Below are 27,591 nucleotides of genomic sequence, written 5' to 3' on the forward strand. Positions count from 1 at the left end.
GTTTAAAAACTGCTCTGCCACCTTTTTAATTTTAAGCACCAGCAGCCTGGTTCCATCTGGGGATATGTAGAGACCGTCGCTTTTGTACAGCTCCTGCATGTTCCAGAAAGCATCCCAGTGCCTAACAAACTTAAACCCTTCCTCCCTACACCATCGTCTCATCCACACATTGAGACTTCTGATTTGTGCCTCTCTCTCCAGCCCTGGTGGAACAGGTAGCACTTCTGAGAAGGCTACCTTGGAGGTCCTGGCCTTAAGTCTCCCACCTAGCAGCCTAAATTTTTCCTCCAGGACCTCACGACTGCATTTCCCCACATCGTTGGTGCCAACATGCACCACGACCACTGCCTCCTCCCCAGCACTGTCTATCAGCCTATCTACTACACGCTTAATGTCCGCTACCTTCACACCAGGCTGGCAAGTCACCATACAGTCAGTACGCGGTTTTGCCGCCCAGCTGTCTACTTGCCAAGGATCAAATCACCACCAAGACCCCCCCCCCTCTCCCTGCCCAGGGATGGTTCCTTGGTGCGAAAGGATACCCGCTCACCAACTGAAGAAGAGGTCCCTTCTGAGGGTGAATTCCTCTTATCCTCAGCACGGTGCCCTGTTCCCTTTCGACCCTCATGCTCCCTGGCAGCAATGGGGCTGCCATGTTCAGAGTGGGGCTCATCTAATACATCCCCGAGAGTCTTCTCCGAGTGCCTGACTGTCTCTGTTTCTCCAGGTCAGTCACCTCGGCCTCAAGGGTACGAACTTGTTCCCTGAGGACCAGGATCTCCTTGCATCGAGAACACACCCAAGACTTCTGTCCTGTGGGCAGATAGTCATACATGTGACACTCAGTGCAAAACACTGGAAAGCCCCCACCCCCCTGCTGGCATGATAGCTTTTTTAAAAATCTACCTTCATGATAGCTTTTTAAAAAATATACAGTCCCCTTTTAAATCCTGTTTGTTTATGTGGCTCCCCTTCTGGAGGGTCAACTTACCTTACTGGGAACACAAGGAAAATGGGGATCTGGATTCCTGGTCCTTACACAGCTCCCAGGCCAAGAGCCCTTTAGCTCTCGCTCTCCGGCTCGCGCCAAAGGCTCACGCCTCTGGCAAGGCGCAGCTTAATAATGCAAAGAGGGTGGGGACCACAGCCACTCCTAATCAATCAGCAACAATCACCTTCAATCACCTTTAGCCCACTCAAACCAAACAAACAGCAGTTCCCCAGTAACCACAAACTCAAAATTTTCAGCAGTCACACAAACTCAGAAATTCTCAGCGACTTCCCCAGCTGCTTAGGAAGCCAAACCTCACCCTCATAGCACTTATTTTCTTCTCTCTCTCAGAGCTTCTCTGCTCTCTCTCAGAGCTCTCTGAAATGTGCTCAGCCTCTGGCAAGGCGCAGAGGATTCTGTGGGAACAGTATTTGGCAGACTGGTTTATTTATATCTCCTGGGCTCTTATGTTGCAAAAAACAAGGCTGCAACTACTTTCATGTGCATCTGTAAACTTTAATTTCTATTGTACAAGACAAATTGGGATAATTCCATCTTAGCTTGCTCATTCTGTTTTCTGAGCCCTAGCTAAAGAAGCATCAAGACTGGATGCTTGACCTGGATGCTTCATGTGCACAAAAAAGTTCTTCATCCAGTATCTTTGCAGCTTCTCAGACACAAGCCTCAGTTACCTATTAATAAAGAATGGATGCAAAATGAAACTCTGAGAGATCCCATAGGAAAAATACAGGAGAAATGTATAACAGACAGCCTTCATCAGAGATTTTTAATGATGAACATTTGATCTTGAAGTCAAATGACTAATAGTTCATAGCCAGTGGTGTTAGGAGTCATCATTGTTAGATACCCGGTAATTTTTCACCACTGCTTAGTAATTGCAGAATCTGAAATGTGCACTGCATACTCACTGAAGGCAGAGGGCTTGTTAAAGTTTCATCAGCTTAGACAGTACCTGTCTACCGCTAAAAGTAGTTAGGGCAGTTTAAGGAAGGAGATTGTCCCATTTATCTTCTCACTGGTCAGAACCAGTGTGACTTAGCTGTATCATACATAGCTGTCAACAGGTGCCTTTAGACTATTTGCAAAGAACTTGAATAATATACAAAAATAAGCTACATAAAACATTAAAATATCCCTAGTGTGTGAATTAAGTAATAACTTGAATTGAACAATTATTACATTTGGTTTAGCCAACATGAAATGTATGCTTTACGCACCTCTTGGGAGCTTTGTCTCAGGAATGATGCACACTGCTGTAACAAAGTCATTTTTTTCTAGTAATAGGTGTTCTTTAAGAAATATGATATAAATCTACTTAAAAAGCAAGGGACATTCGATAGGTATTGGAGCACCATGCCATATATCAGGAATTCACATATTATGACAGCATTTATTTTACTTTCCCGAATGGAGCAAAGGAATACAGGACACATGCTGCTTTGGTGGAACAGGATCCTGTTAGTAGAATCAAAGTAATCAAGGAATAAAGATACATTACAAGAAAATTTGAAATTATTGGGGGAAACCACAGATGTTTTTTGGTGGTTTTTCTAAATAGACATTTTGAAGAAAATTGAAATATATGCAATGCTCATATTTCTATAAAACTTGAACTTACTGTACTACTTTAACATTTAATGCATCTGTTACGGAACCTGCCCAATTTGGCCTTCAGACCCAGTCCCGTCAATTCCCTTTTGGATTGCCAACTCCTGGAGGGAGCTAAACTTTTTCCTGCCACTTATGCGCGCTGCCACCACTTGCTCAATTTAGGGGTTCCTGACTGAGAGGAACAGGACTTCCAATCCCCCTTTCCAGTTCTGAAGCCTGGCCTCAAGGTCCTCTGCCAGCCCAGCACCTAGTTATCACAGAGACCCAAGTCATTCTTTGGGAGATCCCTGGAGGATTGGCACCCTTGCCAACTGCATGCCTTCCCCCTTCGCTGGATTCCCCTCTTACAGTTGTGTGGTCTAAGGCTGTTGGGGAAGCTATGTGGCACAGAGGGACTCAAGATTATAACAAATATTTATTTACATTATATAACTATTTTTAGGTATTTTTTAAAAAAGTGAACAGATGCAACAAATCATAGTAGGGAAAAAACACTCCTTCTTTCCCTATTCTAATACTTGTCCAGACCATACTTTTCTGAACGGACAGACTCACCAACTCAACTTAACTGACTGAACTCAAAACCAAACTGAAGACTTTTCACCTAAAATCTTCAATATAAATTGCAGTTCCCGCCCAGGAACTGGTTTACCCTCCTGCAGCCTTCTGGGAGACCAGCCTGAAAGACTTCCTGTCTCTCTAGGAGGCCTCCTCAGAATTGCTGTTTCCAGACAGGAGGGGAGGGGGGAGGAGGAGGAGAGACTAGGCCCCAAAGCCTGCTTCCAGAGTTTAATAGACTCAGAAAAAGACCAGCCTAAAATGGTGTTTCTCCACAGCATCGTTTATAATTAGGTTACCATGCACAATTATATTATTTGACTTATTATGGAATTTTAAGACACTAGTTTTCTACAAGCAAAACTTCAAATATATCCACTTCTTGAGAGATGCAAACTGCGTGGACTCTTATCTAGGAGAACCAGGTTTGATTCCCCACTCCTCCACTTTCAGCTGCTTGAATGGCCTTTGGTCAGCCATAGCTCTTGGAGAGTTGGCCTTGAAAGGGCAGCTTCTAGGAGAGCTTCTCTCAGCCCCACCTACCTCACAGCATGTCTGTTGTGGGGGAGGAAGATAAAGGAGATTGTGAGCTGCTCTGAGACCCTGAGATTTAGAGCGAAGGGTGGGATATAGATCCAATATCATCATCTTTCTTTAAACTAAAACTGCAATCCTGTGCATGTGTAGAGAGTAGGTGCCACAGTGCTCACTGTAGATTACTTCCATGGAGAGCAAGCCCAATGAGGAAAGGCTAAGAGACTTGGGGATATTCAGCCTGGAGAAGAGGAGGTTAAGGGGGGAGACATGATTGCTCTTTTGAAGTATTAGAAGGCTGCCACTTAGAGGAGGGCAGAGAGCTGTTCCTGCTGGCAGCAGAGGAGAGGACTGGCATAGAAAAAACTTTTTAACAGTAAGAATTGTTCAACAGTGCAATCGACCCCCTCACTGGCAGTCTTTAAGCAGCAGCTGCACAAACATTTCTCAGGGATGCTCTGGAAAACCAGAGCAGCAGTGCAACAGTTCAAAAACAGCTTATCAATAATTAACGCAACAACGTAGAAGCGTTAGTCCGCGCGAGCCGCAGAGGCGACGGGGGACACCCCGGCGACTCCACGCAGGGTGCTGAGCATCCGCCAATCACCATCTATGGCGGGAAAATGGCTGGCCAGCATTGGACTGGCCAGTAGGAGGAATAGTTCCGGCGCTGTATATATGCGGGGCCCGGCCCGCGTGTTCGCACTCTCCATCTTGTAATGTACCCTGAATAAAGCATGTTGCCCTGCGCCCGTTTCTCCGTGTGGTACATTATATTATGGTCCCTGTAGCTTGAAAGAGCTCTGCTCAGATACTATCAGAAGCACTGTATTTGAAAGCAAGAAAGCCTGCAGTTCCTCCCTTTCCACTCCTAAATCAGAGGTGATCCCGGCCGCTGTTTCTGCCAGATTAGTGGGATCCAACATTTCCTGTAATAAACCTGCATTTAAAGTTCAAGTTGCTTTCTTTCCATCTCTCTCTTCCTGATCCCTCCCACCAGCTATTTTCCTTCCTTCCTTCTCTCAGATATCTGATGTTCGTGTCTGGTGGCTCTCATACATCTGACATGTATTCTATGCGGCTCTTATGTTAAGCAAGTTTGACCACCCGTGCCCTAGTGGGTCCCATCTAACCCCCTCCCTAAAACTGCAGGAACACCTGCAAGGAATTTTCCTCTGTGTGTTGTGCTTGGAGGCTGCATTGTGGTTGCACACCCCCCACGTCAGAATTCCAAAGGTGCCCAAAAGCTCAAAAAGGTTGGAGTGCCCTGTTGTCTCTCTGAAGGAGGCCCAGTTAGGGTTTCCAGGTTTGGGTTGGGAAATACCTGGAGATTTGGGGGAAGGAGCCTGAGTTTGGGGAGAGGAGGAGCTTCAATGAAATATGACTCCATAGAGCCCATCTTCCAAAGCAGCCATCTTCTTCAGGAAAACTGATCTCTTATCGCCTGGAGATTCATTATAATCCCAGGTGGTTTCCAGCCACCACCTGGGGGTTGGCAACCCTGTTTTGCACCCATGCTCAGAATGGTATATTGCCACAGGCTCCACCTTCCAAAGCAGATATTTTCTCCAGGCGAACTGACCTCCGTCACTTGGAGATCAGTTGTAAAAGATGGGCCACGGGGGGAGCCGAGCCTCGTGCATGGGTGGGGGGGGGGAGGGAGCGCGCATGCCCAAAGAGAGTGCTGAGTGCCGCCTCTGGCACCTGTGCCATAGGTTCACCACCAGACTCAGATATTATACTATTCTGAATTGCTTCAAACCTCCCATTTTTAGTGATGTTACATGGATCTTACCATTCCTTTGGGTTTATTGGCTGATAAGCACTTGGGGGACCCCCTACTAGAATTCAGATTAGTGCCAGAACCTGCTTGGATAGACAGCTGCTTGATCTCTAGCTCATTTTGGCCTCTTATTTGCCATCTTATATTTGTATCTGATATTTAGCTTTACCGTATACTTCATATTTCAACTCAAGTGTGCTAATCATTAGGGGCATTGCGAACTTTATAGCTAACACATTCAATAGGTGAATGCCCCCAAGTTTCACTGCTGCGATCACCTATGAGCTGAACATCTGATGTTTGCCTGTCCATCATCCACTCAAATGGCTGTTGAACTGCTTTGCAGCAATGACATTTCATTTCCTTGTTGTGGTAATCATTTTACTTCTTTACAACAGGATTTCTGCATTTGTGCAACAACTGAGCAAATGCTACTCCCAACCCTGTAAAATGACATAAGTATGACTCTAATAAGCCTGTAGGCTGTACAAAAATGTGAATGTACAAAATAACATCAATAAAATAGATGTAAAAACACCAGAACTTCCATTGTTCTGTATCAGAATGTTCATTTTGTAAAACACTGCCAATTGTGGGCACTGTGCTGCCTTAATACATGAAAACTAACTTTACAATTGGGCTTGAGCTTCTTAATGAACAGCTGAAGGTTTCACTGAAAAACTGGCTCTCTCTTCATAACCAGTAAGCAGACCACAAGCTGAACAGGATGCTCAGACATCCCAGTTAACGATACTTTTCAATGAACTCTGCTTTCACCATATTCAGGGTCTCAGCACTTCTTCCGAATATGTATTAGGATCCTTGGCACTCTATCAAATTGCTTGCTGCTCGGCCCAGATCAGGAACCCAACCACATGTAAGGTTGCATCTGCTAGAAGTGAGAGATGGGCACGTGTTCTTTTACTTCAGGCTGCCTTAGTGAAATTTTGGGCCGAAGTAGATTTAACTCACTCAGACATTTGGATATGTTCAGTAACACTAATTGTTTCTGAGCTGTTCACAGCCTTTAGACAAAGGTGAGAAAGAAGTGTATGTAATACAAAACACAAGTTTGAGTCAAGAAAGCACAAACCCATCACAAATCTTTTAATAAAAATCATTGTTAAAAATCAAATGTTTTATATTTTACACAAAATATAAATTTATAAAAAAAATTAACATTACATAATAAATATATTTTGGATCACTAGATGATAATACTTCTATAGCAACAGCCCTAAAACTATCATTTTAACACACATTGTTTACTCAATCATAAAGATTCATTGTTTTATTATTGTAAAAAATGTTAACTCTTTGCTTTTATGCTAGAAACACACTGGCTTTCAATGCTCACATGCTTCAAGCCATGACTACAGATCACTTGCCAACCTTTAGACCCTTCACGTAAGGTATTTAACAGAGAAATCATAGATCTTTTGCAAATAATGGTCAAAATATACTCACACCAAATTGATGCTATCCCTATTTTTTTCTGGAAGCTAGAAAAATAATTGTAAATCAAATTCCATATATGAGAGTGACAGGGAGTGTGTGTACATCTATGTTTGTTTTCCTAGCAATTATGGCATCTGGAATCAACCCTATATTACATTCTGCTATTTATCAAGAACCTCCCAAAGAAGTTTCAAGTATTCTCTAGCCCAAACAAGCAACTGGAAGAATTGGCAAAAGTGAAGGGCCTTTGGAGCTCTCCAGACCAAAACATGCTAGTATAGATGAAACCTAAACATGCATGTGATGGGCAAAAATGAAAAATAGCAATTATTTGTGCAGCGTGGTAACCTAGATTCATACGGAAAGATTACCTGTTTCCCTAATAGGGAGCCATGCTTGGCTTGACTCTGCAGTAACTTAGAACTTTTTCCTTCCCCTAACTTTTGACCTCCTTTGAGAAAGAGATATTCAACAGTTTATGAGAAATTATTTCAGGACTTCATGGCTAGCCTAACAAATGATCAGCACTGTTACAACACCACCATCTGTTAGGGTGGATAACAAGACAGAAAGGAGTAGATGCACCTAATTTTATTTTTCTTCACCATCCTCTATTTCAGCACTAATAGGTGCTACCAACAGCTGATGTATCCAAAGCTGGTGCCAGCAGCAGTGCTCCTGCATTCTGAAGCATTTGATGATAGCATATCAGTTAAAAGCATGAGGGTGATGAGTTCCACATGTGCACCCTGGGTGCATGTATCACTTTTTATCCTGCAGCTTTCTGTGTTTGGCATAGCAATGATTCATGAGAACTGGCTTCAATAAACTGGACAAAGTGAGGGAGTGTTGTGAAGTTGGTAAAGAAAATAGAAGGGCAGTGACTTCTTTAAGCAGACATCTAGAATGCTGTTAGGCAAGGGATTTTTTTGTTCATATTTCAAGATGCATGCCAATAAAGAGTATGCATGAATGGATGTTAATTTGATAAAATCAAATGCACACTTTTTACCAGGTATTACTGGAAGTTTAGAAATCTTATATTGCTGTAATCTCTTACCTTAAATAATTACATTTTAAAAGTGAATACAATTGTCAGAATTTTAGTATTAAAATTAATTACTCTAATATTTGCCATAATGGATATCTGAAATAGTTTTACCGATAGCTTTAAGCAACAGATATTTGGTACAACCTAAAAGAAACATCTGTACAAGTACCAAGGTTATGTTGCACAAAGCCTTTATTTTGCTGGGTGGATTGTGCCCATTGGCTGAAATCAACAAATAATTTATTATAGAATAGAATCGCAAAATGCAACTTTGGAAATTGTTTGGTATAAATCAGTTGTAGCTAGAGGAAAATTAAACAAATGCTAGATTAACTTTCAAATGAATAGGGTTCTTTTTATCATACGATTAAACAAGTTTTCTTATGTGCATATTAAAATACACTGTGTGATCTTAATAATTCATTATTTAGACTTCAATTCCTACATTCTATTTTACATAAGAAATTCAGACCCATTTCTAGTAAAAGCAGCTTCAGTAATAAGTTTTTTTCAAATATTTAGGGCTTACTGTGCACAAACGGATTCACATAATGTTGATAGGTGGCCCACAGATTCCCATAAAACATGTAACCTCTTCAGTTGTACTGTTCTCATTGTTGAAGTTTAAAAAAAAACCCTTTGCATTAGATAATGAACTGACAGAAGAACAATTACTTGAAAGCAAATGTTTGTATTCAATCTCTGGTATATTGGCCAGTTGGCAACATAAAACCTGGAACATGGATTCATAGTTTGCACATACAGCTGTGCACATTTAAAAGGGGATTCTCTGCAATGAAGCCCTCCTTTTGGGTTGGCACAGGGGAGGAACTGGATCACCCTGAATGTTTTTAAAGGTTGTTGTATATCTTTTACCATTTCCTCAGGAAAACGATAGAAAGACAAGTGGTGGAGGAAGGATACTCTATATTAAACAACAAATGGCTCTTGGTTACTTCCTCTTCTGGCCAAATGCAGAAAGCTGTATTTTGATGCCTATACTGGAGCACCTTAAGTCCTCTGCTGGCATTATACCAGAGAGCTGTGAACATTTTTAAAAATGACTGGCAAAAGATAGAAAGAAGTCATTTAGAGGAACAGATTACTTTTGTTTGCAGAATGAAAACCTGAGGAAATGACCATATTACTAGGTGGATGAGACTATTCTAAGAAACTCCTATGAAAATATTATTGCCATATGTGTTACACAGCTGTCACCTCTCTCAAATAATCTAGAACACTGTACAAAAAGCTGTATTCCTGATTGGTCATCAAAAGTTATACTCTAATTCCCCAGCACACATATTTGTCAGCCACTTCAGGTTTACAATATTTGAAAAAGTTAAAAACTATAAATAGCATAATAAATATAGGTAGTATTAATCACTGCAGTAGCACTTCCTCAATTTCATCTTCTAAGTAATTAAGAGCCTTAACTGCCGGCCTACTTGCCGTTTGCTGCAATCGGTGCCTTTTGGGATTAAAGCTTTTTCCTTCACTAAAGAATATATCACCGTCATCTTTTACTTTGTCTGTGATACTTTTATCCTGAGGAAAACTGTCTGTATTACTGTCTTGATCAATAATATCCAGGTCATTTGTCTTGGATGAAGTATTGGCATTGCTTCCAAACAGCTGCTCCATTAAATTGGTCTTTCTGTCTCTCTTAATATTTAGAAGTACATTTCCCTTAGTGGTTTCCTCTAAGACATCACCTTTTTGATTAAGCCAGCTTGGCCTTCTTGACCCTTTTGCAAACGAAGGTACATAACTTCCAAATGTCAGTTCATCACTTGAACATGTAGCCTCTGCATTTTGCTGCTTGTAGGTTTCTCCTTTTGTAACCCCATTATGCTGATCATATTCTGGAAAACCATTGGCTATTTTCTCTGCTGTCTCTGAGAACTGGAATGGTCTGTTGCTTTTCTCCAAGGAATAAGTAGTAATTGTAGTATCTGAGGTGGATGTTTGGGAAGCGAACTTCGTATTGATTTGGGTCTCTCTGTCAATTTTATACATTTTCATCAACAGCATTTCCTTCTGCCTCCTTTCTTCTACACTTTCAATATTTTGCATCTCATTTTCCAGAATATGTATTTCTCTTTCCATCTCTGCTTTGTTTTCTCTCTCCAACAAAAGATTATTTTCTGTCTTCTTTCTCTCAGATTCTTCTCTTTTCCATTCTAAGTGACCAATAAAAAATAAATACACTTAGTAGTACAAGTTTACTACTTTGCATTTTTTTTCTAAACTACTCAATAAATTTTGTTACAAAATTTTGTGTGCCTTTAAGTCAATTTTGGTAGCTGTCATCAGCATGCATACACATATACATAATTTTGAAAATTATCTACTTATGCGCATATTCCTGTACAAAATTTGCACAAGTTAAAATATAAAAATCATCAATGTATTAACGTGGCTGGGTGTATATAATAATTAGGTACAGGCAAATGAACAAGCTCATTGTCACAACTTCTGTTTTAATTTGTATGGCTAGATAATGATGTGTCATTAACTGTCTTTTTATTTCTCTCTCTGGGTACATAACACCGTCATCAGGAATTTAATTCAAATCTCATTAACCTTTTCCACAGTATTGTGCCCAAGCTCTAAGGTTCCTTCATTGGACTACGTGGTCCTGAGGATGGGACTCATATATTTTAATAGCATAAGACTCCAGGTTAATAATAAACAAAATAAAACTTTATTTGTGCAAGAAGTGTATTGGTTTCAAGATGTTTCGTCCTTAACTCTTCAGTGACTGCAACAATTTATGTTAATAACTTCTGACTGAGGTATCACACTCTTTCATTTCACAAACAATCCTTACTCTCAAATCCATCTTTCTCTTCAGAATGTACTTTGATCAGTCTTTAATCTTTCTCTTCTTAACTCAGGATTCTGTCAGCTTCTCTCTCACGCACTCTTGACGATATTAGGATTTTACTCTCTCTAGTGACTCCCTACTATATCCTCTATTAAGTATTACTATTTTCTTTCCTAGATTCTTAATGCCTTTCACAACACATATCAGAGGACTGCTTCTCAGACTCTGTAGACTGGAGAAACGTCGACTGCGGGGTGACATGATAGAGGTTTACAAGTTAATGCATGGGATGGAGAAAGTAGAGAAAGAAGTACTTTTCTCCCTTTCTCCCTATACAAGAACTCGTGGGCATTCGATGAAATTGCTGAGCAGACAGGTTAAAATGGATAAAAGGAAGTACTTTAATCACCCCCAAAGGGTGATTAACATGTGGAATTCACTGCCACAGGAGGTGGTGGCGGCCACAAGTATAGCCACCTTCAAGAGGGGTTTAGATAAAAATATGGAGCACAGGTCCATCAGTGGCTATTAGCCACAGTGTGTGTGTATATATAAAAAAAATTTTGCCACTGTGTGACACAGAGTGTTGGACTGGATGGGCCGTTGGCCTGATCCAACATGGCTTCTCTTATGTTCTTATGACTGCTGACTGACTACAACTGACTGTTAACTGCTAGCTGACTGACTTTTGCCTTCTCTCTTTCTCCACACCCACAATTCTTAGCTCTGCTCATGCACTCTCAAGTCACCAAGCAATCACCTCATTCACTCATCACCCTCTTTCACCCCCCTTGTTCTTCTGCAAGTTACTAAACATTTAAAGAAACACACACTTAAAACTTTAAATCATTACACACATGCAAAAAAGTATAATTCAATTCCACAATTCAACTAGGTGAAAGCACTGCTTATTGCATATATTAAAAGTGAAATTGAGTTTTACATAAACAAATTTGTTGGACTGAATTCACTGAAGTGATGTCACGAATGGAGTGATTTGTCTTTACTCTCCTCCTGCTGTCCAAAATGTCCCTGAAATGCTGCTACTGGGAGACAGGGAATAGCAGTTTGGGCTGCAGAGAAAAGGTAAGAAAGCCACATTCTGTATGCAAAAATCCTGCCAACTGTAGAAACCCTGTGGTGTGTCTGATAGAACAAAATATACAGATTGAGTAAAAAGGTTTTTATCTTATAGATTTATATCTTGCTAGCCATGTTGTTAAACTACTAGACTTGCAGTCTATATGAAGGTCGCAATCCTAAGGCTGGTAAATTCACACTTGTCACAATACACCAAATGATAGCAAGAAATACAAAAAAACCAGTCTGCAACCACCATAGCCAAATACAAAGATCTGGTGGCACACATAGTTCTGTGACTTCAAAAAGTTTTAAACCTGCTTAACTAAACACAGCACTGCAGAGAAAAAAGCAATCTAGAAACCCAGGGAATGCAGTATTAGTGCAAATTCATATTAGCTCCTGACGATATGCAGAATGCGCAAAAACAGTGTTTCTTACACCCCAGACTATCTTTTGTTTAGTTAAAAATGTATATAACTATATTACTTTATAAGAACAATAAAGGCTAAATAGGTTTAGATTATCACAAAAGAGAATTGTTACTCAAGTTTCTTAACTTTTATATTACTTTAACAAAATCAGAGCTGCACAGTAGAACCCAAGAAGAAACAAGCGTCCCACTAGTAGGACAGCTGATAATGATTCTGAGAATAATTTTTACATTTTGATATTCTTGAAGGAAAAAATCCGATTTTAATATTGTGAAATATTTCATATGTGACATTCTGGTTGCTTGTGAACTGTAAAGCAATATGATTTCATTGCACAATGAAGTGCCTTTTCTTACCATCTCTGAACTTCTTGGCTGTTTCTTCTAATGCCTGCAATTCTTGATCTCTCTTCAGCCTCTCTTCTTTTTCTTTGATCTGTTCCTGCCTGATCTGTTCTGCTTGTTCCTTCCAGTCATTTTTAATAGTCTCTTCCTTAAAGAGGTATAATATAGAATTGGGTTGTTTGTTTTTTTTAAAAAAATCATTTTGGATAAAACTAAATTTTCTACACATTATGCAGTATCAATGAAAATACATTAATTTGCAGCACCTGATTATTTGGTATAGGTCTACACAGTCAAATCTTCAACAATATAACACAGAACTTACTAACGTGACAATTAAGGGAAATCTGCTCCTTCTAAATATTTATAATACTACATTTCCTGAGAACGAATCCACTAATTTGTGGGTTTTCATCCAGCACCAAGTCAGCTTACTGCTCCTGAGGTCATTTTTGGAGACAGAATTGAGAGATTCTAGCTTGAACAATATTCCAATACAGTCAGAGGTTCCCATGGGGGACCAGGACCTTTCCAAGTTGCAAGCCTGGCTGCTTCCCCAAGCAGTCCCATACTGAAAAGATTTAAGTTTAAGTTTGTTTAGTACCATCCTAGAATGCCACACAAAAAACCAAGGCACATGAAGTCAAGCACCAAAGTTTCTAGTTATCAGCACTCTAAAGAGCTAGCAGAAAGGATGGAACTACATCTTAATCTATTTAATATACTGAGGACCACCTACCAAGGACCATCAAATTTCCAGAGAAAAACTGTGTTTATTCAGTACCTGGCAATCAGATCATTACTCAAGATCACTCAGCAATCAATCATCCACAAAAGAATCCTGTTATATTAGCACTCTGGCTTAGAAAGAATTAAGCTCACATTGGCCTTTTCTACTAAAAGTTTCTTTGTTCAGATTGATCTAATTTGGACTGTTGAATTTCCCACTCAAAATCCCAGTTCAGTGAGGTATCTAAGTCTACAGTTCTAAAAACAGATGCGACTTGCTTCTGAACAGACACACACCTGAATCTATTCCTTAACTGGAAATATTTCTATGATTCAAGACCTCTCTTTATCCTCTGGCTAATCTGGGGACATACCTGTTAGTTCACCTGTGCTTTCCACACTACTTCACTCTGGAAGGAAAATAATCTTTTGTCCTTTACTTAAAAACCACTAGATAACTGAGGCCAGATCCTAGCTCCAAACATGCTTTGATAGGCTCCTAACCACTTTTGTTTGTGTAGCTGTGAGGCAGTCATTCTGCTTATCTTCCTTTCTGGATGATTACTGCCTGGATGCTCAGACCTTTGCCTTGGTAAACTCCCCTTGCCTGATCTGCTTGGACAGATAAGCTATAGTCTGTCCCTTATCTTGCTGGCTGATCTCTGGATTCTTGTCTTCCATTCTTGACTCTACAGTTGCACAGTGCCTGTGGGTGCTTGGAATATTTTTATTTTAATGTGGGTAGTCTAGTGTTGGGAATTATTAATGCAAGCTTAGAGATGTAAAATTTCCAGAAATTTTGAAGCCATGACAGGAAAAAACCCCATTATTTCCAGGGAAAAAAAATTTGGGGGTAAAACTGAAATATAGGAAATATTTGCTGTCTGAATCTAAATTAATTTTACATCTTTAACAACAGAAAATGCATCATTTCTAACAGCATATAAAATTGCAATATTTGAATATCAAAATATTTGAAATATTTATGGAATTTAGTTTTCTACAAGCAAAACTGCAAATATAGCCAATGTCCAGGGCTTTTTTTTGAGCAAGAACACACAGGAACGCAGTTCCAGCTGGCTTGGCATCAGGGGGGTGTTATGGCTGCCAAGCTCCCAGGCTGGGCAGGGGTTCTCCCGCTCGGGAGGTCCCCAACTTGCCAACTTGCATTGGGCCAGGGAGGGATCCCCTCCCAATGTCACCAGTGTGATGATGTCACTCGCAAGTGATGTCATCATGGTAGCAACATCTTGCAGCTACTTCAGGGGAAACTCTATGGTTTTCCTGGACGCTCTAACAATTTGGGAGGGAAACTGTATGGTACCATAGAGGCCGTGGAAGACTTGACAACCCTAGGGGGTGTGGCCTAATATGCAAATGAGTTCATGCTGATCTTTTGCTACAAAAAAGCTCTGCAAGTGCCTAAGAGAAAACTGCAAGTTGATGAATCCTATGCTACCTTTGCCCATATACCTTAATTTTTGTATCTGAAAAGTAGGAAAAAAAGGCATTAAATAATACAAGATTTGTGTTAATAACATAAAATATATTGTTTAGTCAGAAAAAGGTCATACAAAGGATCAATAATAATATCTGCACAGCTGGATGTATTTCTAGCTAGATGTTGTCTTCATCCTTCTGTAGCTTACTGGTTAGCGAGAGCTCAGTTCTCAGTGAAACTTTTAGAGTTTTCCTCTGAGCATTTGGTGCAGTTTCTGTTCCACCTTCCTTCTGATCCTGCTCTTCCAGCAAAGAAAAACAATAAGCTAGTGGACATACAGTCATAGGTGTATGAATCATAATGATTTGAAGGAGAGATGAAAAGACAAAAAGCAGATCAAAAGGGCCACAAAAGCCCTGCATGCGGCCTCATGATCAGCTGTCTTTCTAGGTACAGAAATGCATCTTGCATTTAAGAGCTGTATATGTGCATGCCCAGCTTGTCTTTAAAGTAACCCAAGGAGCAACGTGGAAAAGTGAAGTAGAAACACAGCCCAAAGGCATCCACGAACAACCAACCAACTATGGAAAAATTGATAGCAATAACATATTTGAATACAAAAATTACTTATAATAAATACAAAAATACAAATAAACACACGTTTCCCCCAAAGACTCTTCAATCTGCAGAAAACAAGTTCAGCTTTTGTTTTGTATGAATGTTTCAGGATTAGCGAAGCTTGTCAAAGCCTCTGGTGAAACAGGGCTATATGTGCTTTCCTGTCGCTCAATTGTGCTCTGCTGCTTTTGCGAAATAGCGGAAGGACGCTTTTCGCTTGTATGTCTTTTCGTCTTCAAGAATTACGAAGTTGCGCTGTGTCGCCTTAGCGGAATAACAATGTATATTGTTCCATATATGCCTTCTTGACTGAAAGAATCACTATCTTCTTGGACTTCCTACTCACGGCTTTTCAAGAATTTTTCCCCGGACATCTACTTGAATAAGGAACTTTTCATTTGAAAGATAAGACTGAGTCTTTGGGAAAAACGTGTGTTTATTTGTATTTTTGTATTTATTATAAGTAATTTTTGTATTCAAATATGTCATTGCCATAAAGTTTTCCATAGTTGGTTGGTTGTTCGTGGATGCCTTTGGGCTGTGTTTCTACTTCACCTTGTCTTTAAAAGCAGTTCACTCATTCTAAATGACAAACTATTTCATGGCTATTTCATTTTTTCAAATATTTCATCATTTTTCAGTACTTCCCAAAACTTCCTTTTTTTCTGTCAGAAAAAAACTTTTTAAAAAAAGACCTTGGAAAAAATGGGGGTGGGGAATGTCCCCCTCCCCAATTTTTTTTTCATATCCTCCACAGGCCTTCACATCGCTATGAGTGTTTGACATCATTTTCACCAACTCAATCAGTTAATTAGTCAGACCAGCTACATGTATTATTCTGCTTCATAACCTTGGTTTCTGAATTCACTCTATCCAGAGCTGGAGAAGAGCTTAATCACTTTGCTAGCAAATCCTTTTGCCATTTGTGTGAGTCAAACTGGAGCTGTTTCTTAAGCAGGATAAAAAACCAGCAGCTCTTTTAGCATAGGAGCAAGGCAGATAAAAGGTTTCTTCCTTACATCTAGTCTGTCTTTGTGTAACATGTCTCCTTGACCTCTCTCCTTAACTCATCCTTCAAATACTCAGAAATATGGCACATATTTTGCCTTTTATGTTGTTAACGAACCCAAGAATCATGACAGTGGAGTGCTGGCATAAGCCTCCAGTTTGCCCAGTTGCCATAAGACCAATGGGAGCAAACAAGCTGCCATTTGCACAACAGCTTAGGAAGAGAAGGAATGTGTTTTGTGTGTGTGTGTGTAATGGTCTTTTATTCCACAATATTTTAAGTTATGATGGAATCTGTTTACCTTGTAAATTAAGTGGTCCTTTGCAAATATAGTTTGGATCAATGGAAAAGCTCTTCCACTCAGCCAAACTAATCTGCCATGTCAAAAGGGCCACAAAAGCCCAGCAAATCTGAAATACTCAGATAACAAGTCAGTGCCTCAACAGTTATGAACAAATTTGGTCAACTTGGTCAGTCAGATTCCTAAGAAGAAGACTGCAGATTTATACCCCGCCCTTCTCGCTGAATCAGAGACTCAGAGCGGCTTGCAATCTCCTATATCGTCTCCCCCCACAACAGACACCCTGTGAGGTAGGTGGGGCTGAGAGGGCTCTCACGGAAACTGCCTTTTCAAGGTTGCAGGGATAGAGGGGGAGGAGAGACACCTGCTGCCTCAACTAAAGGCCTGGCGGAAAAGCTCCATTTTACAGGCCCTGTGGAACTGCAGCAGGTCCCACAGGGCCCTGTTTCCTAATAGAAGCTCAGAAGAAGAAGAACTACAGATTTATACCCCGCCCTTCTCCCTGAATCAGAGACTCAGAGCGGCTTGCAATCTCCTATATCTTCTCCCCCCACAATACCCTATGAGGTGGGTGGGGCTAGGAGGGCTCTCACAGCAGCTGCCCTTTCAAGGACAACCTCTGCAAGAGCTATGGCTAACCCAAGGCCATTCCAGCAGGTGCAAGTGGAGGAGTGCGGAATCAAACCCGGTTCTCCCTGATAAGAGTCTGCACACTTAACCACTACACCAAACAGGCCGGGGCCAAAAAAGCAATATACCAACGGCAATTTCATTTGCATGGTATTACTCAAATTCAGGGTTAAAGAAACACTAAAAAGAAGTGGAGGAAGTTTCAGGAAGACAAAATTAGAATGTTAACTTTCCTTTATCCCACAGTGTAACAATAAATAAAATTATCATGTTGGGGGCTTATGCCCCCCCCCAACCCAGGCTGCTAAGCCCTTCAACACTCTGTAGTACATAGCAGAAGGATTTGAAAGGATGAGAAAGAAAAAAGTATTTTTTCCCTGCTCTCCAACCTTTTGTAATGTCTCTCTCTTTCTATGATATCTGAGGAGAGCAGTGGCATAAGGTTTCTTGTTCAAGTCCAACCATCTTGGAACAGAATATACTTCAGGAATATACTGGGGAATATACTTCAGAACTTTGTTGCAGGCCCTCACATGTAATAAAAATCCAAGGCTTATTATTAGCGAAAGGAAAAACCATCAAAAGGCATACTTCTAAGCTGTCACTATGCATTCTGCACACATTGCCTATGAGACAGATCCAACAGTCTGTGGACACAAAAACTGTGGATCTTTCCTGCACATATTTAGTTAAATAAATGGTATTTATTTAATTATGTAACAGATATTTTTGACTCCAGTTTATTCTCAGAGTAACTGAATTATTAGGAGACTGCAGTGGGGAGCGGGAAGAGGATGGAATAATTTTCTGGTCCCTCTTCTGTAAGCCGAGCTGTGCTATCAGATGAGGTAACAAGAGCAATTTTGTCCTGTCCCCCTCTTCTAGGGTTTCCAGTTTTCAGGCAACAGAGATCAGTTCACCTGAATAAAATGGCCATTTTGGAAGGTGGACTCTATGGCATTATAGCCCATTGAAGTCCTTCCCCTTCCCAAACCCCACCGTCCTCAGGCTCCACCTCCAAATCTCCAGTCAGGAACCAGCAAATCTACCCCCTCCCCATTGCAGCTTCTCAGTTCATGTGGCTATGTTGTGATTCACATCTATGCAGGTCCTGCAACCCTGGGATTAAAATTTCCCAGGGATGGAAAGAACTGCTGACAAAGAGGAATGTGGGAAAGATCCATAACTGTGAACCTTCTGTTGCTGGGTCACTGCATCCAACTCTGTATCACAAACTTACTCATTATTTTGAGAACAACTGATTTCTAAAATGCATACCAAACTCACTGTTTTTATATGTACTTCATGTACATCTTCTGTCTTTTCCTCTGAAACAGGATCAGAAATAAAATCTGGTGGAGGAGGAAATTCTACAGGGGAGAAATATCCAGAAGTCTGTACTCCTTTTGTTGTCTGTTCTTCTTTTTTAGTGTCCCTACTCACAGCTGTAATAAAAGCACTCAATGTGAGCAGTCATATTCTTAAACAGATGTTTAAAACATCCTTATAAAAAGAACCCAGTTATTCCATTATTCATCTAACTAAATTAAACATACACTAAACACAGGATCCATGTGTTAGGAACTATAAAATAAAATTCTGACCTACAAAAGTTACAGAACTTCAGGAAAGTTTTTTTTACCATTGTCCATTGAGAACAGCAAGTATTAAACATTAAAAAAGCTTAACATTGCACTGACTGATATAGAATCACAGAGTTGGAAAGGGCCATTCAGGCCATCTAGTTCCACCCCAAGCTTAATGCAGGATCAGCCTAGAGCATCCCTGATAAGTGTCCATCCAGCTGCTGTTTAAAGACTGCCAGTGAGGGGGAGCTCACCACATCCCTAGGTAGCTGATTCCACTATTGTACAACTCTTAGTATAAAAAAGTTTTCCTTAATATCCTAATTTCCTAATATCCAGCCAGTACCTTCCTGCCCCCCAGCTGGTACCTGCCTGCCTATATTTCACTACGTGGAGCTGAAGCAAATAAGAACTGTGAAGTATTCATTTGCTATATAATCTCTTACTTGAAACATAAAAATCAAGCTTATGATTCAATCTTTCCAACGATCCAAAGCACTTTGGGTAAGTGAATGACAGCTGGATAGTATTGCATACAAATAGAATACAAAGAGGCATAATTTTAACATCAATAATTACAATGTGGCTACCATTACCTATTAGTGCTTATCCTGTAGTCAGTTCTACATAAGTAGGAAGTATATTAGATCTGTTTCACCCCCCCCCCAGCAATAAACATGTACATGCTTTTCATCTATTAACACAGACATGGCATGTCATCTGTTGAATATTCCACAAGTAGATAATTTTGAGGAAGAACTGCATTTCCTCCAGCAGACAGCACAAGCATTTTTATTACAACTACTTGTAGAATATTGTTTGCATGAATATTGAAGCCCTGAAGATCATGGCTTATGATACTGCTAGTGATGGGAGATCTAATTCCTCTTCTTGCCACCATGCCTGAAACATTTTGTGGCCTTTAGATTTAATTTTATTTAAAATAGCATTTGGCACTATATAAAGAACATTATGTTCAATTCAAAACAATGTTTTGGCACTTTGGTGAATGGTCCCCCCTCATATCTAAATTTACCAAATGATGCTGCTCCTATCAAATTTATGTAGATGAATTGTGCTTTCACCAAATGAACTTCCATTGCTCATGTTGGGATAGCAAACTGACTATTCATTGAAAGCTGTTCCATATTTATTAATTGTAACGTTAGATGATATTTTAGGATAGCCAGATATTCAAAATAGAACACTTATCAGTGTAATTTTAAAAAAACCCACAACTAAATGATGAAAAGGTCTGATCAAAATACAAGTAAACACAAGGAATTTTCAGAAAATAATTACCGTTTTTCCTTGGTGTAATACTGATGCCTTTTCTGGGTGAAGGTTTTAGCATTCTAGCGTATATGTTTTTTGCATCTAGTTCTCTTTCCTTCTCCTAAAAATAAAACAGAGGTAGTGAGAAGGAAGTTCTCAAAAGACTACTTGATTCTTTTACTGAAAATCCAGTGCTATTAATTTATTCCATGAAATTCTAAGGGACAGAGTTTAAGGAAGTATGCATGTTACCTGCTTTTCAGAACTGCCTCCTTGATTAAAAAATAGAAGCAACTGGGTGTGCAAAATGATTGTTCTTGTATATAAAATGAACAATTTTTAGTTTTAAATACCACTTATATTCAGAAAACAGTACTTGGAAAGAACTGGGTGTACTGATTATTAATCTTTGCTTATCCATGAGGCCAGCTTTCTACACCCTATGGAGGCTGAATCATCCTCAAATATCTTTGTCAGTTACAATACAGGTGAGGAAGATGTGATGGTGGAAACAGCTTGTGGCTTTCCTCCATTTTCTGAGAGAAAGAAGTTGCAATCTCATCACCAGGCCTGGCAGGACTTTGTAAGAACATAAGAACGTAAGACAAACCATGTTGGGTCAGGTCAATGGCCCATCCAGTCCAACACTCTGTCACAAAGTGGCCCAAAAACTCAGGTGCCATCAGGAGGTCTATCAGTGGGGCCAGGACACTAGAAGCCCTCCCACTGTTGTCCCTTCCAAGCACTAAGAATACAGAGCAGCACTGGCCTATCAGTGGGGCAGTGGAACTCTCTGTTCCAACAATACCTCGTGGCTAATAGCCACGGATGGACCTCTGGTCCATATGTTTATCCAATCCCCTCTTGAAGCTGGCTATGCTTGTAGCCGCCTCCATCTCCTGTGGCAGTGAATTCCATGTGTTAATCACCCTTTGGGTGAAGAAGTATTTCCTTTTATCAGTTCTAACCCGACTGCTCAGGAATTTCATTGAGAGTCCATGAGTTCTTGTATTGTGAGAAAGGAAGAAAAGTACTTCTTTCTCTACCTTCTCTATCCCATGCATAATCTTGTAAACCTCTTGTCACCCCTCAGTTGACATTTCTCCAGGCTAAAGAGCCCCAAGCATTTTAACCTTTCTTCATAGGGAAAGTGTTCCAACCGTTTAATCCGGGGTGTCGAACTCATTTGTTATGAGGGCCAGATTTGACATAAATGAGACCTTGTCGGGCTGAGTCATGTGTATCATAAAATGTAATGCTAGGTAGCAGACATATAAACTTTATAAAGGGCACAGACACACAATTAAATATTTTTTTTGCTTAAAATAAAACATGCTTAAAATATTAGCCCACTTGCAATATTTTGTTTTACAGTCTCTGATAAATGTCACCTCTTGCTATGAATTATTGCATCAAAAACTGCAGACAATGTCTGTGCTGCACCAGTCTTGAATATGTGCTGTTCAGGTGTGCATATCTGTAAGTTGCAAACCTACTTTTGATTCACTGACATACATTACAGACATCTCATGGTCAATGCTTTAAGCCTAAGACCCAGAGTAACATGAAGTAGCTGGGCATTATGAGCGTTTGTACAGAAGTTGTTTCACATACTAGTCAAGAACATGTGAAGGCACCATGGCACAGACTGAGGGCTATGTGCTTGTCTACAAAATTATAATTTTCCCCAGAAAAATGACTACAACTAAAAAAAAAAATACAACTTCCCCCCAAAAAACAACTACAAGAACAAAGAGACAGCAATGTACAGTGGTCAGTGCCAGCCTACTATCTGGGAAGTCTAAATTCAAGATCCTCAATCAAAGGAAAATGTGAAAGAAAAAAAATTAGGAAAATTTGCTGGGTAAACCTGGGGTGGAACACACTCTCAGTCTAATGCTGATATTTCTATTCTAAATAGATCACAGAAAGACTGGAGGGCATGAGTACAGTGAAAAAGAGGAGGGGAACCCAGTTACAAGTCCAACAAAACTCTCTCTCTCTCTGTAGCAAGGCAAAAAGTTCATACCTTCACTAAAACGTTGCTAGTCTTAAAAGCATTCTTTGTAGCTCTCCTGATGGTGGGGACTGGGCAAAGGAAATTCCGACTCTTTCTTTCCTTCCCCAGGGCAGGAGGAGGGGGAGGAGTCTCAGCCATTCCCCAGGGCAGGAAGAGAGGCTTATCTCAGTAACTCTGCAGAATGATTAATTGAGCCTGGCAAACTTAATCAACCAGCAGAGCTATAGAGCCAAGCTCCCTCATTGGCTGAGGCTGCTCCTCCCTCCTCCTCCCTCTGGGAAAAGCGAAGGGGGAGAGAGAAAGGCTGCTTTGCTGCTCTAGCTTATCCAGGGAGAAACACAAAATGGCGACCGAGAAAAGCAGGCAAGGGAAAATAAAACAGATGACAGCCAGTTGCTGGAGGGCCTGATTGGAGCCCTCTGTAGCCTGATCCAGCCCGGGGCCTGTATGTTTGACACCACCACTTTAATCATTCTAGTTGCCCTTTTCAGCACTTTTTCCAATGCTGTCTTTTTTGAGGTACAGTGACCAGGATTGTACACAGTACTCCAAATGAGGTCATACCATCGATTTATACAGGGGCATTATGATACCGGCTGATTTGTTTTCAATTCTCTTCCTAATAATTTCCAGCATAGTGTTGGCCTTTTTTTATTGCAGTTGCACACTGTCCCGACATTTTCATTGAGATATCTACCACAACCCCAAGATCTCTCTCTTGGTCAATCTCTGCCAGTTCACACCCCATCAACTTGTATTTATAGTTAGGATTTTTGGCCCCAATGTGCATTACCTTGCACTTTGCCACGCTGAACCTCATTTGCCATGTTGATGCCTACTCACCCAGTCTCAACAGATCCCTTTGGGGTGCCTCAAAATCCTCTGTTTCTCACCACCCTGAACAATTCAGAGTCAACTTAGCCACTTCACTGCTTACTCCCAACTCCAAATCACTAATGAATAAGTTAAAAAGCATCGCACCCAGTACTGAGCCCTGCAGCACCCCACTGCTTACCATCCTCCACTGAGAAAACTGCCCATTTATACTCACTCTGTTTCCTATTCATTAGTCAGTTTTTGATCCGCAAGAGGACTTGTCCTTTTACCCCATGACTCCTGAGCTTAATTAGCAGCCTTTGATGAGGAACTTTCTGGAAGTCAAGGCAAACAACATCTATTGGGTCCCCCTTTCCACATGTTTGTTCACCTCCTCAAAAAACTCTTAACAGGTTAGTGAGACAAGAAGTTCCCTTACAGAACCCATGCTGAGTCTTCCTCAATAATTTTTGTTCATCAATGTGCCTATTAATTCTCTCTTTAATAATGGTTCCCACCAACTTTCCTGGTATTGAAGTCAGACTGACTGGCCTGTAATTTCCCAGATCTCCTCTGGAACCCTTTTTAAAGATGGGGATGGCATTAGCTACCTTCCAGTCCTCAGGAAGTAGTCTCATGATAAGATATATCATGTTGGTATGGCCCAAGACAGCCCTTGCATTGTCTCCTTCCCAAACATCTTGCTCCAGCACTCTGTTCTGGACAGATCATTGCTAACGGATTGCAGCAGCCAGGGAAAAAATATGCTGCAACCTTGAAGGAAATGTTAACATACCAGCCATTAGATCTTGCATTACTACTATATAAAATATTTAAAAGGAATATTGTTGCTGATGAGCAATTACTTATAATAATAAAATGACTGCTAAAGGAATATGGGAAGACAGCAGAGAAGTTAAATGAATTTTTTGTATCTGTGTTCACTATCGAAAGTGTGTGGCGTGTGCTCAGGCCTCAGCCTCTGTTTTCAGGAAGTCTTTAAAACTGAGTCAAATTGAGGTGACAAGAGAAACTGGGGAAATTAAAAACCAGTAAGACTCCAGATACTGATGGCACAAACCAAAAAATTCTTAGGGAACTCGGATGTGAGATTATTGATATACTAATCTGTATATGTAATTTGTCACTGAAATCAACCATTGTACTAGAAGACTGGAGAGTAGAAAATGTTACATTGATTTTTAAAAAGGAGTCTATAGGCCGGTTAACCTACTGTCTGTCTCAGGCAGGCCAGTAGAAACTAATCAAATATAGAATTATTGGGCACACAGAGGCAAAGTCCCCTGAGGTAAAACCAGCACTGCTTCATCATCCTTTTGGAGTTCTCTGAGGAACTGTACGAATGTGTAGAGAACAGTGACCTAGTCTATTATACATTTGGACTTTCAGAGGCTTTTCATGAGATAACTCGCAAAAAACTTTTGAGTAAACTTAGAAGTCATGGGATAAGAGGACAGGCTCTCTTAAGGATTAAAAATGAATTAAACAACAGGAAGCAGAGAGTAAAAATAAATTGTAAGTTCTCACAAAGGAGGTACCACAAGGATCAGTTCTGGAACCAGTGCTATTTAATTTGTTCATAAATGTTCTGGAACGGGGTGAGCTGTGCTGTGGCCAAGTATGTGAAAGATAGCAAATTATTTAGGATTGTAAATACCAAGGATGGCTGTGGTGAGCTGGGCAACAATGTTGCAAATCAAACTCAATGTAGTTAAGTGCAAGGTGATGCACACAAAACAAAAAAACCCAGCTTCAACTATATACTAATAGGTTCTGAATTTTCTGAGACTAGGGGCGGGGGGAGACCTTGGGGTCATGGTAGATAGCTCAATGAAAACATCAATCCAATATGCCACAGCACTGAAAAAGGCAAACTATGGTGAAGATTATTAGGAAAAGGCTGAATATAAAATAACCAATACTATCATGCTCCTGTATAGATCTATGGTGTGGTCCCATCTAGAATACTGTGTGCGGTTCTGGTCACCATCCCTCAAAAGAGACATTGTAGAGCTGCAAAAAGTACAAAAAAAAGGCAACCAAGATGATTAAGGGATTGCAGATTTTTTTTCCTTAGGAAAGGCTGACAGAGTCTGGTATGACTAAGTTTAGAACTAAGGGGTGGGGGGAGACATGATAGAGGCTTATAAAATTATGCACAGGATATATAGAGTACACAGAGAACTTTTCCAACCTCTCCCAAAATAATAGAACTCAAAGGCATTCAATGAACTTGACGACCAGAAAATTCATGATGGACAAAAGGAAATACCTCTTTACTCAACAAGCAATTAAAACGTTGCCCTGATCTTGATCGCCCAGTTAAGCACAATCTCGTCAGATCTCAGAAGCTCTGGGGTCAAATGTGGTTAGTACTTGGATGGGAGACTGTCCTCGAAATACACAGCTAGGAGGTGGGGGCAGGCTTATTCACTGAATATCCTCCAGGCCCTAAGTAGGGGTCAGTCACCAGAAGTTGAGATGACTTCCAGATGCAAATAAACATACACACAAAAAAGAATTAAAAAAAACCCCAAATTAAAAAAAACAGTTAAAATGTGGAATTCACTGCCAGAGGATGCAGTGATGGCCACAGACATAAACAAGTTTAAAAGTGTATAAAATAGATTTATGGAGGATAGATCTATCAGTGGCTTCTGGCCATGGTGGCTAACATAACCTCCAAATTCAGAGGCAGTAAAATCTCTGATTACCAGTGCCAGAAGGCACATCAGGTGAAACCTCTATGCTCTGTTGCTGGCCGTTCACAGTAACTGGTGGCCACTGTGTGAGACAAGATGCTGGACAGGATGGAGTATTGGTTGATCCAGCTGGGCTCTTCTAATTGCTAACTTAAAATGTTAAATTTATTGCCTTTGAAAGAAATGTTACAAAGCTGCTCTGTATTTTTTAAAATTGCAGTTTTTACCTTTAGTTTTTGCTTTAGTTGTTGAATTTCCTCTTGCAAAACTTTGTTTTCTTCTTGTGCCTCATATAGTTTCTTTTTCTCAGAATGCAGCTGCCTCTGGAAACTACTACTACTAAGGTCAAGGTTTTTTTCCAAGTCCTAAAATGCAATATATTGGAAGCATCAGTTTTAAAAAACACTACATATTTATGAACTGGACCAAATTACAGAATCCTTACGTATAAAAGGTTTTTTAAAATGTGAAATATTTGTTCTATTTTAAAATGCCTTTCAGTCTTACAATCTTAAAATATAAAAGTATCTACTATGAATAATATTTCAGCAATGATATCCTCTGCCTCCTTAAGGCATTAGAATACAAGTCAATTTAGATTTTCCTTGGTTAATATGGAAAATGCACAGCTGGAGATCCATGAACAGAAACAGAACAATTCTATAGGAATATATACTTTTGATCACACTATTTCCTTTCAAGCTATTATGTCTGCATAAGTAATGAGGAAGTCTAACAGTAAACTCTTTCACTGTTTGCCTAGATTATTGATATATGGTCAAGTCTGTCTAATCAAGTAACTGACCAATCATTTGAGTAATATTTAAATACAGCAACTTAACACTCCTTCACATACAGGAGACTGTCAGGTATCATTGTAAAATGTTGCTTAAATGAAAAAAAATATTTCTACATAAATCTCTTAAGAAGTATTCATGGTTTAAGATGCTTGTGTATAAAAGTCTACCCCAATGTTTATAGCATGTTTTATCCCACTCTAACCACACCTGCATGCCATCTGTCTTTAAAAAAACCCACTGCTGCCGGACTAGAGAACACATAATACTGTATAGATGCAACCTGTTAAATCCAGTGAATAACAAGCTCCACTGCTCTGACAAAATATAATTTTTCTACAGCCTTCCCCTTATTGCAACCCACTGTCCCTCCCCCAGGGTTTAGCAAATTCCTAGGACAGCAGTGTATAGGTCTGCAATGGGAAGCGAAAAAATCAGTGAAAAGGCTTCCCTATGCAGTAGAATGTTCTTCTACTGGCAGAAAAGAATGGGTATACAACCCAATAAATGGAACTGATTTTCACAAGAATCCATTTAAACTTGCTGCACTATAGTATTTCACAAACATTACATTTTCAGATCATGCACAGATTCACTGGGCAGCCCAGAGAGCTTGAAAACACTTTTTAATACAGTGCACAGAAGTAGCCAAACTAACACAAATTAACACAAGCACTGGTATTTATTTGGAGACAACAGAAAGCTTTTGCATGGGTCCTTCTTTAAACTTTTTTCCTGTTAACACTTTTTCTCTACATAAGCGGGATAATGCATCCCCAAAGAATACTACTATGAAAGAAAGGTAGCTAAAAGTAATTATGTATTTGATATGTAGGCTTCCATTTCCTACTTGCCCAACCCCTTTATTTTCTTACCTTTTTCCTTAAAATGACAGACAAGAAAGAGATGGGGGGAAATGTAAGTACCTTAGTTGTGTGTGGTCTGAGGTTC

General features: G+C 40.1%; 1 protein-coding gene across 5 annotated transcripts in view; it reads right to left on the bottom strand.

Moving 5' to 3' along the window:
• Positions 1–6,583: 6,583 nt before the first annotated feature.
• LCA5 (lebercilin LCA5) overlaps positions 6,584–27,591 on the bottom strand; it is a 36,229-nt gene continuing 15,221 nt past the window's right edge. For 4 of the 5 annotated variants that reach the window (XM_060236377.1, XM_060236393.1, XM_060236368.1 and 1 more), the window contains exons 5-9: positions 26,071–26,208; positions 20,312–20,405; positions 18,711–18,868; positions 12,708–12,843; positions 6,584–10,190 (exon numbers count right to left, since the gene is read on the bottom strand). In XM_060236377.1, the coding sequence (XP_060092360.1) occupies positions 9,391–10,190; positions 12,708–12,843; positions 18,711–18,868; positions 20,312–20,405; positions 26,071–26,208 (1,326 nt within the window). In that variant the 3' untranslated portion in view covers positions 6,584–9,390. Of the gene's footprint in view, positions 10,191–12,707; positions 12,844–18,701; positions 18,869–20,311; positions 20,406–26,070; positions 26,209–27,591 lie in introns of all 5 variants that reach the window. The other variant, XM_060236360.1, reaches the window with a different exon arrangement.

This window comes from Heteronotia binoei, chromosome 1 (genome assembly GCF_032191835.1).
Source record: "Heteronotia binoei isolate CCM8104 ecotype False Entrance Well chromosome 1, APGP_CSIRO_Hbin_v1, whole genome shotgun sequence".
NCBI lineage: Eukaryota > Metazoa > Chordata > Lepidosauria > Squamata > Gekkonidae > Heteronotia > Heteronotia binoei.